The sequence below is a fragment of the Pteropus vampyrus genome, unplaced genomic scaffold (assembly GCF_000151845.1).
Source record: "Pteropus vampyrus isolate Shadow unplaced genomic scaffold, Pvam_2.0 Scaffold40, whole genome shotgun sequence".
NCBI classification, from domain to species: domain Eukaryota; kingdom Metazoa; phylum Chordata; class Mammalia; order Chiroptera; family Pteropodidae; genus Pteropus; species Pteropus vampyrus.
This window is the reverse complement of record NW_011888821.1, coordinates 6,977,621-6,994,550: the sequence shown is the minus strand read 5'-3', so window position 1 is coordinate 6,994,550 and position 16,930 is coordinate 6,977,621. Positions and strand designations below refer to the sequence as shown.

The 16,930-nt window shown below is 40.5% G+C and overlaps 1 protein-coding gene across 1 annotated transcript in view; it reads right to left on the bottom strand.

Annotated features, from left to right (window-relative positions):
* BFAR (bifunctional apoptosis regulator) overlaps positions 1-15,963 on the bottom strand; it is a 25,763-nt gene extending 9,800 nt beyond the window's left edge. The window contains exons 1-5 of the mRNA XM_011358391.2: positions 15,806-15,963; positions 5,463-5,799; positions 3,892-4,096; positions 3,008-3,177; positions 705-849 (exon numbers count right to left, since the gene is read on the bottom strand). Coding sequence (XP_011356693.1) covers positions 705-849; positions 3,008-3,177; positions 3,892-4,096; positions 5,463-5,725 — 783 coding nt within the window. The 5' untranslated portion in view covers positions 5,726-5,799; positions 15,806-15,963. The remainder of the gene's footprint in view (positions 1-704; positions 850-3,007; positions 3,178-3,891; positions 4,097-5,462; positions 5,800-15,805) is intronic.
* Between the last annotated feature and the right edge of the window lie 967 nt (positions 15,964-16,930).

The window sequence follows — 16,930 nt, the reverse complement described above, 5'->3', positions numbered from 1 at the left end:
GCTACAACTTGAACGAACCTTGAAAACATGATGCTAAATGAAAAAGCCAGACACACAAGCTCACACATATTGTATGATTCCATTTATATGAAATAAAAAATAGAGTATTCGTTTTACAGTACCATATTTGCAAATTCCTCTCTGTGAAGGAGAACCAATAGGTGCAGTCATGTTGAGCAATTTACCAATATCTAGTCAAGTCGAAGATGTGCATTATTTAGGACCTCGTAACCCTATTCAAGAAACTCTTATATGTGAGCGTGGGCACTTCCAAAAAAAAATGTCCACAGCAGCACGATTTCTAACAGCAAAAATGGAAACAACCTGTTTCATCAACAAGAAAAGGCATAAACTGCCATGTCCCTGTGCAATGTGAATACTGCACACAAGAGAAAAAGAGTGGACTGGTGCCGCAGAGATGAAGGCTACTACTTGCAGAGGATAGGCTCAGTGCATGCCTCTTATGTTAAGGTTGAAAACTTATACAACAATGCTCCTAGTGCTTGCGGATACGTATCCGTAATTCAGATAGAAAACAGGCCTGGGAAGGATGCGCAGCCCAGCTGCAGGAGCGTGGACCTCTAGACAGGGTAAGGAGGCGGGGGCTTCAATCATGTCTGTGATGTTTTCTTAGGTAGTGGGCATGCAGATGATTGCTAGATTGTTTTCTACACTTTTTTCAATTAAAAACATAAAGAGTTCACCTTATATTCCCAGAGATTTTGGGGGGGCTTCACGCCTAGTGCTTTGACACGCTCCAGTTCCATGAGGATGGCTCTTCTGTGGCTGCCATTTTCTATGGTGTATGGTGCCCTTGCAAATTCTTCCTCTGTTAAAGTTAAAAGCAATCTGTGGTGGGGGAGGGGACAGAAGGTTTCTTTTGAGATTATATACTGGAAGCAAATTTTCCACAGTTAAGAGTTCCATCTTATAACACAAATACTTTAACTTTGAGGTAGGTTACTTCATATATGAAATAATATTAATGATAGCAAACAACTGACTACTTACTATTTGCCAGTGACTTTCTGAAAATACTTTCATAAATCATCACTGATCCATTTAACAATACTATAGGTGGCCTTATGCCCATTTTGTGGATGAGAAAACTGGCTTAGAAAAATAAAGTGACTCACCCAAGGCACACCCAGGTCTGCTCTGCTCCTAACCTTTGATCTTTCAGCTATACACTCTGACCTCTCACACATTACTCTATTTTTTTAAGTGTGTGCGTCTAGAAAAAAAATTGGAAAGAAATCCAGTAAAACATTATGACATTAAGAGTAGCTGTTTCAGGGTAGTGATTTAATAAAAATAACTGTAGATCTCTTCTGTTCCCTTTCATCAGAAAACTATCAGAAAACACAAATCCACTTCCACAGTGACTCGTTAAAAACATCCCTGTGCACTGACAGATGGAGACCACGCAAGCACGGCTGGAGGAGTATACAATGAAGTCCCTTTGTGGGTGGGTAATTTAGTAATATTTATTAAAGTGGTAAAGAAATATTCCCTTTTACCCAGAAATTCCTATCCCCTAGAAGGAAGATAGTTATGCAAAGATATACTGTATTAACTAGGTAGAGAATTTTTTTAAACCACAATTCTGGGGTGTGTGTGAGTGGTTGTGTGTATGAGTGGCTCTGTATGTGCACATGTGCTAATTCTTGCAAAAAAACAGTTTAAGTGGGAGCATTGTGTTTCCCCAAAGGAGAGTCAAATGTTGAAAGCTCAGTTCAGTGGGAAAAGCGACTGGGGTGGCAGGTGGGGCAGCCAGGCAGACTGGCAGTGAGTGGGCTCTGAGTCTGAAACAAGCGGAGAGGAGAGAACGTACTCTCAGCACTGCATGGTGTTCTAAGTAACATCTCTGCAGTCCCTCCAAGGACGGGAGGTCCTCTGGAGGGTGCAGGGGCTTGGTGACGGGCAGAAGCAGGCCTCCCCGGAGCCCAAGGATTAGTGAGTTCCTCATACCAATGAGTTCCTTCAGGCACTTGCTGCAATTTTGTATGGAACTGTGTCTAGAAGAGGAAAAAGGAAACAACCCGAATATGTATTCATGGAGATCAATTAAATGGACTTTACCATGTATACATACATACGTACATAAAACAGATCTGCTGTGTACAACCGTATTTTCAGTTTAAATAAATAATGCACATTTCTATGTGTATGTCTGTATAAACATTGAAAAAAATCTGAAAAGGTGTCCAGCAAGATGATAACACTGGTTTCTCTGAAGAGTAGTATTACCAGGGTATTTCACTTTTACTATCCTTTAGTTCTATATTACTTTTTAAATAAATAATAAATGTTACTTTTATAATCAGGAAGCAATAAATTAAAATGTCACTGACATAAAATGGTATGGTTTCTTTGGAAAATAGTTTGACAGTTCTTTGGAAAGTTAAACATAGAGTTACTACATGACCCAGCAATTCCACTGCAATGGATTACTGAAAATATATGTCCACACAAAAACTTGGTATACAAATGATCATAGCAGCATTGCTCATAAGAGCCCCCAAATGGAATTAACCCAAATGTCCATCAACTGAATAATGGATAAATAAAATGTGGTGTAGCCACAGAATGAAATATTATTCAGCCATTAAAATGAATGAAGCACTGATACATGCTACAACTTGAACGAACCTTGAAAACATGATGCTAAATGAAAAAGCCAGACACACAAGCTCACACATATTGTATGATTCCATTTATATGAAATACTCTGAATAGGCAAATTCATAGAGACAGAAAGTAGAATGGTGGTGCCCGAGGCTGAGGGAGGAGAAAAAATGAGGACTGACTGCTAAAGAGTAAGAGCTTTCTTTTCAGGGATGATAAAATGTTCTAAAACTAGATTGTGATGACACTGCACATATCTGAGAGTATAATAAAAACCAGTGACTGCACACTTTCAAAGGGTGAATTTTCTGGCATGTGGATTATCTCAATAAAACTGTTTAAAAAATGTCTGTGATGTATCAAAGATTTTGCTCCTCACCTTCCATTTACTCTTTCAGATAAAAACCTGTCTCTGTAGAGAGAGGCCCAAGGGCCCAGCTGCTCCAGCCAGAGGACAACTTCTTCCGCTGTCCATTTGGCCACAGCTTTGTGGACCAGGAGGTCATGTTCAGATTCTCTGCTGCTCCAGTGATACACGAGCAGGACCACCTGGGGAAAAGTGACAGGGACCTTAAAGACACAGAAAGGTCCGAGATGCCAGTTTCTAAATATGTGAATGTGGGCAGGGAAGGGAAGAGGCTGAGCTTGAAGGGAATGGAGCCAAGTCTGTACACAGAAGCAGGGCAACGCCACTCCCAGAGCACTGGAGAGCAGGCTCTTGTCTGCTGACTGCGGGGCCCTGAGGGAACAGAGACAGAAGCAAGACTCACTGCCGGACACCTAGGAACACTGCGCCCTTGACCCCAGCAACCTGGCCAACAGATCTCATGTCTCTTTTCTATTGGAAAATTTTTAACATTTAGATTTCTGTAGCGTGGAACTTAAAAAGGAAACAGTCTCTACATTGGAAGTTAGTAAAGTGCTGTGCTTAAGACTCTGCCATCAAGGCAGACATGGTCCCGAATTCCAGTTCTAACACCTTTTTGCACATGTTTCCTTAACTCTAAAATGGAAATAACAATGGTGCCTATTGCACAGCTTATGAAGAAGATAAAATGGGATAAAGCTAACTAACATTTACAGGGCTCTGAATATTATGTTCTCTACTTGAGTAACATCCCCAAAGAATCATACAACCCAGCAGATTTCAGTGTGTGCAGTGAATTACCACATGCAGTTATGTCGTTTAGGTGTGTTTCAACAAAACTGACTTCAGTGGAAACCATGAGAGTATGAGGGATAGAGAAAGAGCAATAAACTTACTGCCACACCAGTTAAAGCTGTGAGTACTCCAGAAAAGAATCCCCCTCCTCTCTGCTGATTCACTCGGCCTGTGTTGGGAGCTACAGGAATCTGATCATTTCCATATTTCTGAAAGGCTGCAAGACTCTGGACTACGTCATTATTCTGTTGAATGTCTTCAAATCGCATTCTAATGGCATCAGGAAATAATTTTTCAATGGCATCCCTATAGAGAACAGAAAAAAATCACAAGAGAGTTGTTTAACTGAATTCACTTACAATGTTTAAAGGACCAAATAAAACTAATAGTCAACATTTAATAATATACAAGTACTACAGAAGGATGGCCCTGCTGGTAACAGCAAAAAGTGAGAAACAACCTACATGTCCCCTGTTAGGTTAACAGCTAAATAAAACATGGTATATTCATACAATTAAATACCACGTAGTTTTAAACATGAATTTACTATCACTGTCTATCAAAGTGGAGAAATTTAAGACATACATATTGTTGAATGAAAATAGTAAACTTTAGAACCATACAGATAGAACACCACTCATGCGAGAACATGTTTGCATTTCCTACTAGGACCTATGTGTATAAAAATATATTTTTTAAACCTGAAAAAAAAATCACAACTGAAAAAAAAAACTGAAAAAAAAGTCATAACTGATGTTACCGTGGGGAAAAGGAAGGATTCTAAGATGGGTGAGGGGCCAAAGGGGTCTTTAGCTTTATCAGTAACATTCCACTATTTTAAAAAGAATGTAAACAAATGAATATATATATGTATTGCTTACATTACTAAAAATTCATAAAAAGGAAAAAGTTCAGTAGTAAGAGAAAGACCAACCATCAGGTCATACTGAAGGGTTCTTTTCATTTTCAGTTACACACAGAGAACCCTCCTTCAATTTAAGATTATGATAACAGTAAGAAACACTTCAGTTTCTTCAATTAAAATAAGACTGACAGGTAAGAGCAAAGCATTTGTGATTACATCTCTTGTGGAAAAGAGAATGTTGGGTTAATGTTTCATGTAACTTTCTGATACCCTGTTGATATCAAGAGAACAGAAGATCAGGAATTTAGCCTCAAAAACCTCACAATAAGCAACATTCCCAAAGAGTTTTGAACATTACGAATATTATGAATGGAATAATCTATCTGAAAAGTCTTGCCATTTCTTGTGTGATGCTATGCATAAGAACCTACCTCTATTAATGTGATAACTGCAACAGAGTTTAGTCAAAGGTTATGAAAATCAGCATTAAATCAGCTATCGAGAATTGTATCATTTTCTCTATTAGACCTAGAGTGTTCTCAGTGGATACAAATCAGTAAAAAGTTTATTCTATGGCAAAGGATTAAAAGCAATGGTCTGATAACCAGAATTTCTTTCATTCATTTATAATAAACAATAAACAAATCATAGTCACCTATGAGGAAGGGAGTCTGGATTTTCAGGTCCTTGAGCTCCCTGATTCACATTCCAGCAGATCTAGCCTCCGGCCTTTCAAACATGACTGCACCATTAAGAGGGACCACACTGAACAAGTTGTATGTGCTACCAATACAGACTGAACATTACCTGAGGAGAATATTAACTTTGGGGAAACCTTCCCATTTTTCTCTGCATTCTGGACACTCTGTTTTCTTTGAAGAAGCCCACCACAAAGCTAGGCAGTGCCGGCAGAAGCTGTGCCCACAGTTCAAGGTGGTGGGGTTAATCAGGATGTCGTAACAGCAATGGCAAGAAAATTCGCTAACAGAAATCTGAGGGCTGATGCTCTTGAGAGGGTCATCTTTCTTAAGGGTCATTGTGTTTGGATCATTTTGTTGAGACTCCTCCATCTCTTAGCAAATTCTAGGATCCACGGGCATAGAAAATTTCGGACTTAGAATACTGCTGTAAAGCATCATTAAACCTAGAAAAAAGAGATAGCAACAGAAATAAGACAAATAGCTTAGTAGGTATTTGAGATTACAGCCATTCTATTAAAGCTGATTTTTAAATGTAACAAATATGATTTCTAAAAATTCACATTCCAAAAACCAGATGAATATTACTAAATTTCTTTCTAGCCTATTTGTCATATTTTGAAAATTAGGTAAAGCAATAGTATAGTGGAAAGTTCAATAGACTTGGGATACAGTGTGGAGAATTCTAGATCTTTTTCACGAACTTCTTCTGAAAATGTAATTTTTCTAGCTTCAGTTTCTTCAATTAAATTTCTAAAATCCTTTTGATGTATGTGATTTTCAATATACCAGCTTCCTGTAAAATGTTTGGAGTTGACAGTAACATATGTATTTCAAGTAAATAACACATTTTATCCAAACAAATCTGATTTCTCATAAGGTATTTTACAAAAATTTGATTTTAGGGGTCGTCACAAGAGCAGTTCTAGGACATGACCGAAGCCTTGTTTTCTAGGTGCCCTGTGCCAGTCAACCTCCCTCGGCTCAGTGTTCCCCTCTCTCCCATATTAACTCAGACATGCTTCTCATGTCCTCTGGATGTGGCCAATTTGGTGCCGCAGAAACATGCTACTGTCACTAATATGCAAATGGCAAAGGGCTGTTCTCTTCTTATTCTCATCTGGGCCTTAGGGTCTTCTTCACTGCAAGGCAGTATGATGGAAAATACCATGGAGTTCGAATCTCCACTCCCCCACTCACTAGTTCTGTGACTGTTCATAAGTTACTTGAGCTCTCTGGGCCTTGTTTCCTCAACTGTGAAATGGTGATAACAGTATAAAACACTTCCAGGCTGCTTGTGAGGATTAGAGACAGTGAAAGTAAAGTGGTAAGGATGGTGCGTGGTGTAAAACAGGGGCTAAGAAATGACTATTCATACTATTCCCAGGATCAGAGTAAAGGCACTGGTGGGTAAGAGTTTCTCAGTCTTGCTATTGTGAAGGGAAAAAGAGTAAATCACTCTCTATCACCCACGCTGGTAACACAGTGAACAGCTAACAGTTTACGCTTTGTAGGCACAGTGGTTAAGAACACTGGTCTCAGGGCTGGGCTGCCTGGGTTCTTCCCCACCCCAGCCCTTTGCCAGCTGTGGGGTCCAGACCTCTTTTGAGTCTCAGCTTTCTCAGGTATGAATGGGGGTGGTAATAATATTTCCCTCAATTGCGAGGGTTTTGTTTAAGAGTCCAAGAATTTTTATGATCAGTTGAAGAGCAGAAGAGTCCATATTAACCCCCAAATATGGGTCACTCTTCATATTTGTATCACTGACTCAATCTATTTTTTAAATAATAGATTATAGATTATTGAGTTATTTCCATTAAAGAATTCAGTTAACATTCAATATTATATTCAAAGTTATACCAATATTTGCTTCAGGTGTCCATTGGGAGATTTTTAGAATGGAATAAAAGGATGCAAGCAAAGTGCCTAGTACCGATCCTGGCATATGGTAAGTAAACCATAAATGGTAACAATTACCTGGTTTCCAAAAGTACTGATAAGAGAATTTTATCACCTTTTATAGGGTGAAAAATTTTACACAGCACATGTTAACACTCTATTTTAAACAAGCAAATCTATAAACAAAGACTAGAGGAAAATACAATAAAGTATTAGTAGTGGCTGTGTTGTTAGGAGAAGGTCATGATTGTTCTGGTTGTGGTTTTCTGTATTTACCAAGTTGTTCTTAAGGAAGATGTATGATATTATAATTGTAAAATACATATATAAAATTGTAAAAAATATATCATATTCCTTTTGGCCTAACATCAATGGAAGATTTTTCCACTCAGAATATACACAACTAAATTTTATAGTTAGTATAAAAGTGGAATAGAGATTCCTCATCCAGTACTCATTAAAGATAGATATAAATTTAAAAGATTAAACATAAAATAAGTTAAAAATTTTAATATGTATTTAAAAGTTATTCACAATAACAGATCATAATAAAGAAGGGAACCACCTTCTGCAGGCCCATTAAAAACTTCTTTTTGGAAGAAGGACTCTAAGTAAATGTTCTTAATGACAAATTCTAAATTATTTTTTATAATCATATTTGTTCATTGTATGTTTAAGAACATTTAAAAAATTTCTAAGTGCTTTCCTTTGAGCAATCTCTTCAAATTGCTTCAGGAATTGGGAGATGTTATATAGGTTTTTGGAGAAAGGAATCATTTTGATAAAGAAATTCCTTTATTTGGCTAATAGTGATTAAAGAACTACCATGTGGAGAGTATTATCCAAGGAAGTAATAATTGAACAATTAGTATTTATTGAACATCCCCTATGAGCCTAGACACTGGGCAGGCCCTTTAGATATGTTCATCACCACATCTTGATTGTGTCAGAGGAGTGAGGGCTGTGTAAGGGGTCAGAAAAGGTGGGTCTAACTTAGGTGGTGCTCTCAGTGTTTTCATGCCCCGTTAATGACAAATGGGCTGATGGGAGCACATAAAGGTTTCAGAGGCAATGAGATCAGCAAATCTGTGCTTGAAGTTGATAAATCTCATCCAAAAGGAGGGCGTAGGCTGGGAGAAGTTATAAGTGAGTGTTACGCCCTCTGGGACTAAGGTGGCAAAAACGAAAATGGCAAAGAAATGAAAGGTGACAAAGCGATCAAGCAATCCAAGATATGTTTTAAAAAATAATTCATGGGCTTTGGTGACTAGAGAAAAAGATCAGAGATGCTGGCTAGGTTTCAGAATTAGGGAAGGAGAACAATACATCTGATAGAAATGGGTCACTGTAAACAAATGGAGCCAATCTCAAAAGGTTAGTTGAATTTTAGGAAAGTTGAATTTGAGGTGATGACAAGACTTCCAAGTATAACTATCCAGTGAGCAGCTAGAGATGCAAAGCTGTAGATGGGAGTTAAAAATGAAGCCAAGTCTATGGATTTCAGAGTCATTTGTAGAGAAACAATAATGTACATCCAAGTTAACTTCTCACAAATTAGCTTTTTAAAATGAGAACATACCTCCCCCCCGCCACACCCCCCTCACAAAGAACAACAGAACAATAAAACTAGAATGCACCACTAGTTCCTGGCTTACTGGATCTGAAAACTTATTTTTCATGAGAGAAGACAAACCACACACTAACATCAAAAGTGTATTTTATAAGTCGTATTTTGAAAGGCTGAGATGGCCACTAACTCTGTTTTATAATTGTCTTTAACAAACCAGAAACTGCATGGACTTTGATTACATCTTAGGAATTTTGCTAGTTTTATTTTGCTCTAAATTCAAAATGTGAAAGCTAACAGAGAAAGAATACACATCTTAAATTTAGTTGATCTTTTCTGCTATTTGTCTGTATGTATTTGGGTTATTTCCATTAAAGAACTCAGTTCTTTTAGAAGATGAAACTGCCTCTTCAGTGATAAAATCTAGCTCAGACACTTAAATTTCAAGCTGTGGTGTTCTGACTTGGGTAAGCACACCTTTCTGCACTGGCAATGATTAAAGGCCTCTTTGAGGATAAGGCCCAGTGTTCCTGAGGATATTTACAGCTGTTCTCTACAAACTTGGCACACTCATCAGCATGTGGGGCTGTGAGAAGATTCGCTGGCTCTTTCTGAGCTCCTTCACAAGTAAGCAGGCATTAGAATACTGCTGAAGCCTCCTGGGCTTTTCCCCTTGTCTCAAAAGCCTCAGGGAAGGCTGGGGGAACCTGGTCAAAATTGGGGCAAGGAGAGTCACTCCATTCTCACCACCAGTGCCCTGTTCACATGGATATACTGTGGTTTATGTTTGTGTACTCTGAGAAAGGAAATGCCTACTAAGAAGGGCTCCTGGTAACTAACTGGGCTCAAATTTTAAAAATATAGCCTAGCAGCCACTTCTATACAGGAGCCTCTCATGCAAACCGCTTCAGGGAGAAGCCTGTGCTAAGCTGCCTGCCTCCTGCACTGAACTACCTTTTTGCATATGTGTCTGCCACCTGAGCCAGCCTTTATCAAGTGGGGTCCTATTTCAACCAATAGGACTGAGACGTTCCCCATCCTATTGGAGCTGTGCAACTATAATCCTATCAGCATCTTCACCGACTAATCAGTGGCTCCATTGACCAATCAGGACAGTGCCTTTTGGACCAACCAAACTGTGAGGATTTGGAGTCCTCATTTGTATGAGGATGAACCAATCAAGGACCAGGGGACAGAGACCTCTATGCAAGTCAGCCACCCTCCAGCTCAGAGAATGCACTTTCTCTTTCCACCAAAGACTGTTTCCCTGGCTGGAGCTGAAACATTGAAAAGGTCTCACCAGAGCAAAATGGAGCAGAGCGGTGCAGAGCATGGTGGACTGAACCAGACCAGAGCAGAACTGTCTAGCGGGCAGCAGTGCTGTTCCACAGCTATGCTGCTTTGTAACTGAGCTGTAACATTACCAAGCTTTTCCACAGTCGTGCTGTTCTCACAGCAGTGCTGTATCACAATGGAGCTATTCGCACTGAATAAAATTTCCTTCTTCACCACCAAATTGGGGGTTCCTGATTGTGTTGAATTGGCTTCAATGACCATCGGTTGACATGTTTAATAATCCATGAAATTACAAATGTTAATTATCTAGTTCAAAACCAATGTGAAGAATGCCTGAATTTGGAAGTCTACAAAACTGCAGAGACAAGTTTAAAACAACAGGCTGAACACCACAGAATTGAAGAGTACAGCAAAACCTCTGGGAACTGTGTGAGTTCTGAAAAAAAGTTAGGTCTTCAATTGATGTCCGTAGAGGTGCTTCGAGAGGTCTATGCATATTATGAAATTATATGCTAAACTTGAGTTTGTGCATATGAGTGTGTAATACTAGCATTTTCCTGAAGGAAATCTCCAGTTTTTATTAGACTCTCAAAGGGAATCGAGACCCAAATAAGGTTAAGAACTGTTTTTCTACTGAGATAAAGGCTTTCTTGATGTACTATACCCCTCTGCTTCCTAGAGTGCTTCAAGGGATGCAGGTGAGCCTCCCCAGAGTGATGCAGCGTTATCCTTGTAAACACCCATCCCCCGTGTCCAGGGACAATCTCAACACCGGCAGCCACCACTGCGCTGTGGCAGTATCCGGCCTGCAAGCAGGCTTTCTTTCACATGGCCTTTCTCTTCCTCTGCCCCCTCTTCTTTCCTTTCTCTTTCTTTCTTCTTTCTTTTCCTTCTTTTTTCTTTTGAATTTGGTGCCAGTATTCTTAAAAATCACGTTTCACATAAAAACCTAGTTTCCTGGCTTCTACCGAAAAAACTCAGAAGATCTGGCAACAGTGAGCTGTCATCATTTCACGTGACAAGAGTCAGCTTAAGCTGAGTAACTCAGTAGCTACCCTCTTCAGGGCAAGATGGGCTTTGGTATGCTACAGTCCTCACCCACCTGGTTTCTTCATTTCTGTTATTTGCCTGGCCCCTGGGGTTATTTGAGTTTTCTTGCCCTGTCCCATAAGGTAATGCCTTCAGAGTCTATTGATGAGTGATGTTTTTAGGTTAACTGGCCTTAGGCTTTTTGAGTTGCGTCAGTTTACAGTTTCCTGTTTCTTGATTTGCTGTCAGGTTGTTACTTACCATTGTTGAGAAAGTAACTGCCTATGAGGTGTTGTACAACTTTTTAAATTACTGCTTCTATTCTGCTTTAGACTAAGATGCCAGAGATAGAACCCTGTTCAGCAGATTGTGTGTGTGAAAGGCTCTGGGTGAACCTGAAGCAGGGATTGAATCTAAAAATTCTAAGTTGGCTTTATTGTCATCATATGCCCAGAGACTTAGGTCCAAATGAATACTGTGAGAGTCTGTGGGCTTGTCTATGAATCAAATATACAAGGCCTTTAAGACACTTATTTTAATTTTTTGTAGGTATTATTTACTTCCTGATTCTGAGAGACAGTATAATGTTCCTCAGTTTTAAAATCAGAAGATAGGTTCCAAGTTCCAGCTCCACTCTTTATGAGCCATGAGATCATGGAGAAATTACTCATTCCCTCCAAGTCTCACATTAGTATATGCAAGGAATGAGGTAACTACTACCCATCTCACAGGGCAATCATGAGCATTAAGAGGATACATGTATTAGGCTCTGGCACATAGGAAGTGTTCAGTAAATGTTCCTTTTTCCACATCATGTCCCAGATGGGTGACACTTCCCAATCCATACAAGTGAGGAATCCCTAAAGTTCTTGTTCTCATGCCCATGCCATGTAATCAACAACCTGTTCCAACATCTCACCAATGTAACTTTTAATACACCAGAGAGAGATTACTTTCTGAGGAATACACCATCTCTAAAATTTAAGTGTCAAGAAATGGCATAAAATCTTAGAAAGCATTAGTATATGAAATATGACATGAATACACATATACGAATAACCTGTATAGTTGGCACAACTGATAGGAAATAATTACCGTCTCCAAAGACTTGGGCAATTCTAAGATATCTATCACCACAACCTCTTTGTTTTTCCAATGAAATACGTGACATATATAGTTATCTGAAAAAATCTATGAAGAAAAGATGAGGGCCAGACACACTCTCCCAATAATTAATTCTGTATAACTAAAGGACCTGGAATTAACCTGTCTACTACTCCCTTGCAAGCAAAGTTGTTTGTCTCACTTGGTCAAGTACTTACCTATGGATTTAACCAGAGAGCTAGTACCTGGGAGGAGGTGGTGGCACTGCTGGTACCTGTTTGATCCTTTAGTCACCCAACTAACATTTAAGAAAGTCAGTTAATACAATAATTTTTACTGAGTTTATCAAAGAAGAATGCATGAATTCTGACTTTAGGTTAAGAATTTTTATATCTTAGCTTATTAAGATCTCATTATGTAATGATTGTTAACTCTTTAGAAATCATAATCTTCAAACTGCTTTGTTCAGTGGTATATAATTATGGTTCTACCTCTTCATTCAAAAAGACATTTATTGTGACTGGTAGATAGCTAATGTTTTTGGAATAAGCCTTTGAAGGGCTAATTCACTGGGATTCCAGCCTGAAAAATATGATCTCAACCATTTCTTAGCAAAGATGTTTACAAAGAATAAAAAGGTTTTGGCTTTATATGGACCTCTACTTAGGCTATTTCTTCTCATTACAAAAGAGAATAACAATTGCTAATATTTACTGAGCTTGTATAATGTGAAAAGCACAATTCTATGGGATAATTACTACTATCATGTGTGTTTTACAGATGAGAAAATAGAGGCCTACTTAATATAGGACAGAGCCAGGTTCTAATTCCTGGTCTAACTTAAAGCCTGTTCTCATAACACTGCATCATCCCAGTAGCGTAATCAAGAACAGTTATTAGTTCAATGGCTGATTTGCTCCTTTATCATCTAGGCCACATCATAGAACAGCTACCGCAAAGCTGAGCAATCCGAATGAGAGAGGACAAACTAGAATCTGATGACACTGTATCTCGGAACATGAACACCAGTGTTAATAGGGTGAGTATGCTGTTCCATGAGATAAATAAGCAGAAACATTCACAATAGAAATGGGGGTGAGGGTGGTTGGAAGCACCCACATTTCTGGCACCCAAGTCCACCTCTGGGGACACCACTATTAATACCAGAGGAGCATTTCCAGGCTCTTACCATAAAAATCTTGCTTTCCCAATTGCAAATAGACAGATTTTCCTGCTGAACAGGGTCAGAAATTACCAGGGCAAAGGTAGCTGGCTCACGGGATGTTGATTTGCTGCCTGAACTTTGAGATCCAGTGATTTACGGCCTGGGAGTGGTGGGCAAGATGAGAACACACTGATAAGGGTGTCCTGGCTCTCTCCAGAGACTGTCTTTTTCATTTGTTATGTAACATATATAAAGTGACCTACCCTGTATTAAATGCTGTAGATGTCCAATAACTCAGAAAATGATTAAAAACTATTGGTGGTTACCAGTAACTCAAACCTTAACTATTGTAAACTGATGTATCCTCCTCAGGTTTAACTGTCTCTTACATTTTTTGAACAGTTTTGAGTTTTTTTCCTCTCCAACCAAATTCTGAGCTCCCTGAGGTCAGGAACCAAGCCACAGAATTCTATCATGGTAACTGAGAGTAGCTGGCACAAAGCTGGGCTCTAGAAATTTGTAGACGAAAATCAAATCCACAAAAATCTGACTCTCCCCAATATGAGAATTAAAACCCATAGTTGTAAGCTTGTCATTTAAGCATCTTTATGGCCTGCTAGCAATCAACACAACTTTTTAAGTAAGAGTACAAATTCTGGAGCCAGAATGATTGAGTTCAAATCCAAGTTCCACCAATTATTAGTTGTGTGAGCTTAGCCAAATCATTCAATCCCTGTGCCTCGGTTTCCTCACATGTATAATACGTATATTCATAGTATCTTTACGATTGTTAATTAAATGAATTAACGTGTATAGCACTCAGAAGAGTACCTGGCACATAGTAAGTACAATGTAAATATTAGCTATTACTATTATTATGATTATCCCTTAATACGTATTCACACTCTGTCTCACCTATTAATTCCTATTCCTTGGCTATTTTTCCATATCACACTGTTCCCTCCATCTGTAACACAGCTCCACATCATCTCTGGGTCAAAAGTGTCCAACTGACAAGATCCAAATCAACTGTCACTTGAAAGTCTCTAACGACTAACTCCCCTTACACCCAAATTAATCCTTCCTGCCTCTGTGAATTAGTGTAACTTTTATTTGTGCATGTTTCCTCATCTCAAAGACTACAGTTTCCCTGGAGAGGCAGGTGTAGTTGAATCAGAATGGTCTTAGCAATGAGAAAGACCCGAGTTCCAAACCAGGTCACATTTACTCTCCCTGAGCCTCTTATTTCCCATTTATAAGTGACAAACGCTATGCACAGATACTCAAAAAGAGTCTACTGTATGGTCGATTGGTATTATTAATAGAATAATAGTTGCATTAACTGAGTGCCAGCTATGTAAGTAATGGGAGGACGAAGGGCGGGATCTTAAAAAAAAAAAGGAAAGAAAAAAGAAATGCCCTGGAGAAGTATCGTTTCCCATCAGGTTTATTGAGATAGGCAGGAAATGCAGAAGCATCCTACTCCTAGTCTGGCTGTTTACAAAACAGCCCAAAAATAAACCAAACAACCCAATCCGCACGTGTACTCTGCGTGGGCTCTGGGTTGTGCCTGGAGAAGAGAGTACAGCTCCTTCCTATAGGCCTTTCCGAGTGTGACATCAAGACCATCCCCAATGGACCGACCAATGGGTTTCAGCCGGGAGGACCCAACGGCGACAGCTGAGGGCAGGACAGCCTCTGGGCTCTCACTTTCTCCTCTCCACCACAGTAGGAGGGCGGGCGCCTCTGCCAAAGATTCCCAGTTAGACCCACAGCCTCTCATTTGCCGTTTTGTTTGTTTGTTTGTTTTAAAGAAAACTCCCTTTTGCACAAGTTCAGATTTCTGCCCCTGAGTTGGGAATCACTAGAGCCGGGTTCTAGCCTATCCCCAGCATGACTGCGCGGTTGCACTTTCGCCTTTCTGCGAGTCCGTTACCCTATTTTTAAAAGGGGGCAATCGTTCGGCCTTGGGGTAGGAAGGGCCTTGTCAATTAGACTTGAAGCCCAGCCTGACTTCTATGAGGAACCTAATCAATCTGGACGCACTGTCGCAGGCTGCACCGGGTCGTCCCCTTCCAAGGTATATGGAAGCGACGCCCCCTCCCTCTCTCCTTGGTGAGCCTCTGAAGCTACAGGCTGACGCCGACCCCCGAGGGGGCACAGGCGAGGCCCAGCGATCCGCCGTGCCGACGTGGGGTTCTCGAAAAGGGATGGGGAAGTTGGCCAGCGGGGCTGTGCCTCGAGGCAAGAACAGCGGGTGAACAGGACCCGGGCCTGAGTAAGGAAGGTCCCGCGCGCCTCGGACCTCGCCCCCCACGCCCGTCCTCCACACCCCGCCGGAGGGCGAGCCCGGGCCACCCCCTTGCTGTCCCCCCGCCGCGCTGGGGCTTACCACCGTGTTGATCCCCGGACCCATCCGGACGTCGGCCCTCGCCCGACCCCCGCGGAAGCAGAGCAAGGGGTGGCCGCTTTACTTCCGGAAGCAACCTAGGGCTGACTGTGGAGGGGGGTGCCCCGTGCCCCTGACCATAGAGGAGAGGCCGCACTCATTCCCAGCTCCCTCACACCCGCGACCTCCCCGCTGCCTAGAGCGGCCAGTCTCCGGCCAAGGAGTTCGCCGCTTACGTACCACTGTGGGTCCCGCCCTTTCCTCTTTTGGGACACACAGAGCGCAGCACCCGCGAGTGAGCGGTTGTCTGTCTCGCCTCCTCTCCGGAGGCTGTTTCTGTGTATGGAGGAAACAACTTTATCCAGAAATTAAAGCCTTATTACAAGTCCGCATCGTACTTCCCACAGCTTTTTTTGCTGCCACATTTTAATGTAGAGGGCCGCGGCTAAAGTTCCACTTACAGATGAAGAAGAATCGGAATTAAATGACTTTACCATGTGTTTTTTCTCCCAGCGCTTTGATCCATTGAGAATGCATGCTTATTATCTGGTTTAAATCGCTGGCCTGGAGATTGTTAAAGTGATCGTTTGGAATGACCTTTTTTCTACCTATCAAACTGACAGTAAAAAGATTGGCAATGGCCTGTGCTAGTGCTGGGAGTGTGTGAATTCATTTTCTGGAAGATAATCTGGTAATAGGTATCATCATTTTTTAAATTGTGAAAGATACGTAATAAATTTACCAATTTGACTATTTTAACAGTACAGTACACTGGTATTAAGTATATCCACGTCGTTACGCAACCTTCATCACCATCTCCAGGACTTTTTAATCTTCCCAAACTGAAATTCCATATCCATTTGACACCTTCCCATGGTCCGTACCCCCAGCTTCTGGTAACCACCATTTTACTTTCTGTCTCTATGAATTTGACTTCTCTATCACGTACTAGAATCATACAGTGTTAGTCTTGTGGCTGGCTTATTTCACTTAGCATAATATCCTCAAGATTAATCTTGACTGTAGCCTGTTAGAGTTTCCTTCTTTTTTTAAGGCTGAATAATATTCCATTGTGTATGTAGGTCACATTTTGTTTTTTCATGTGTTGATGGACACTTTCCACCTTTT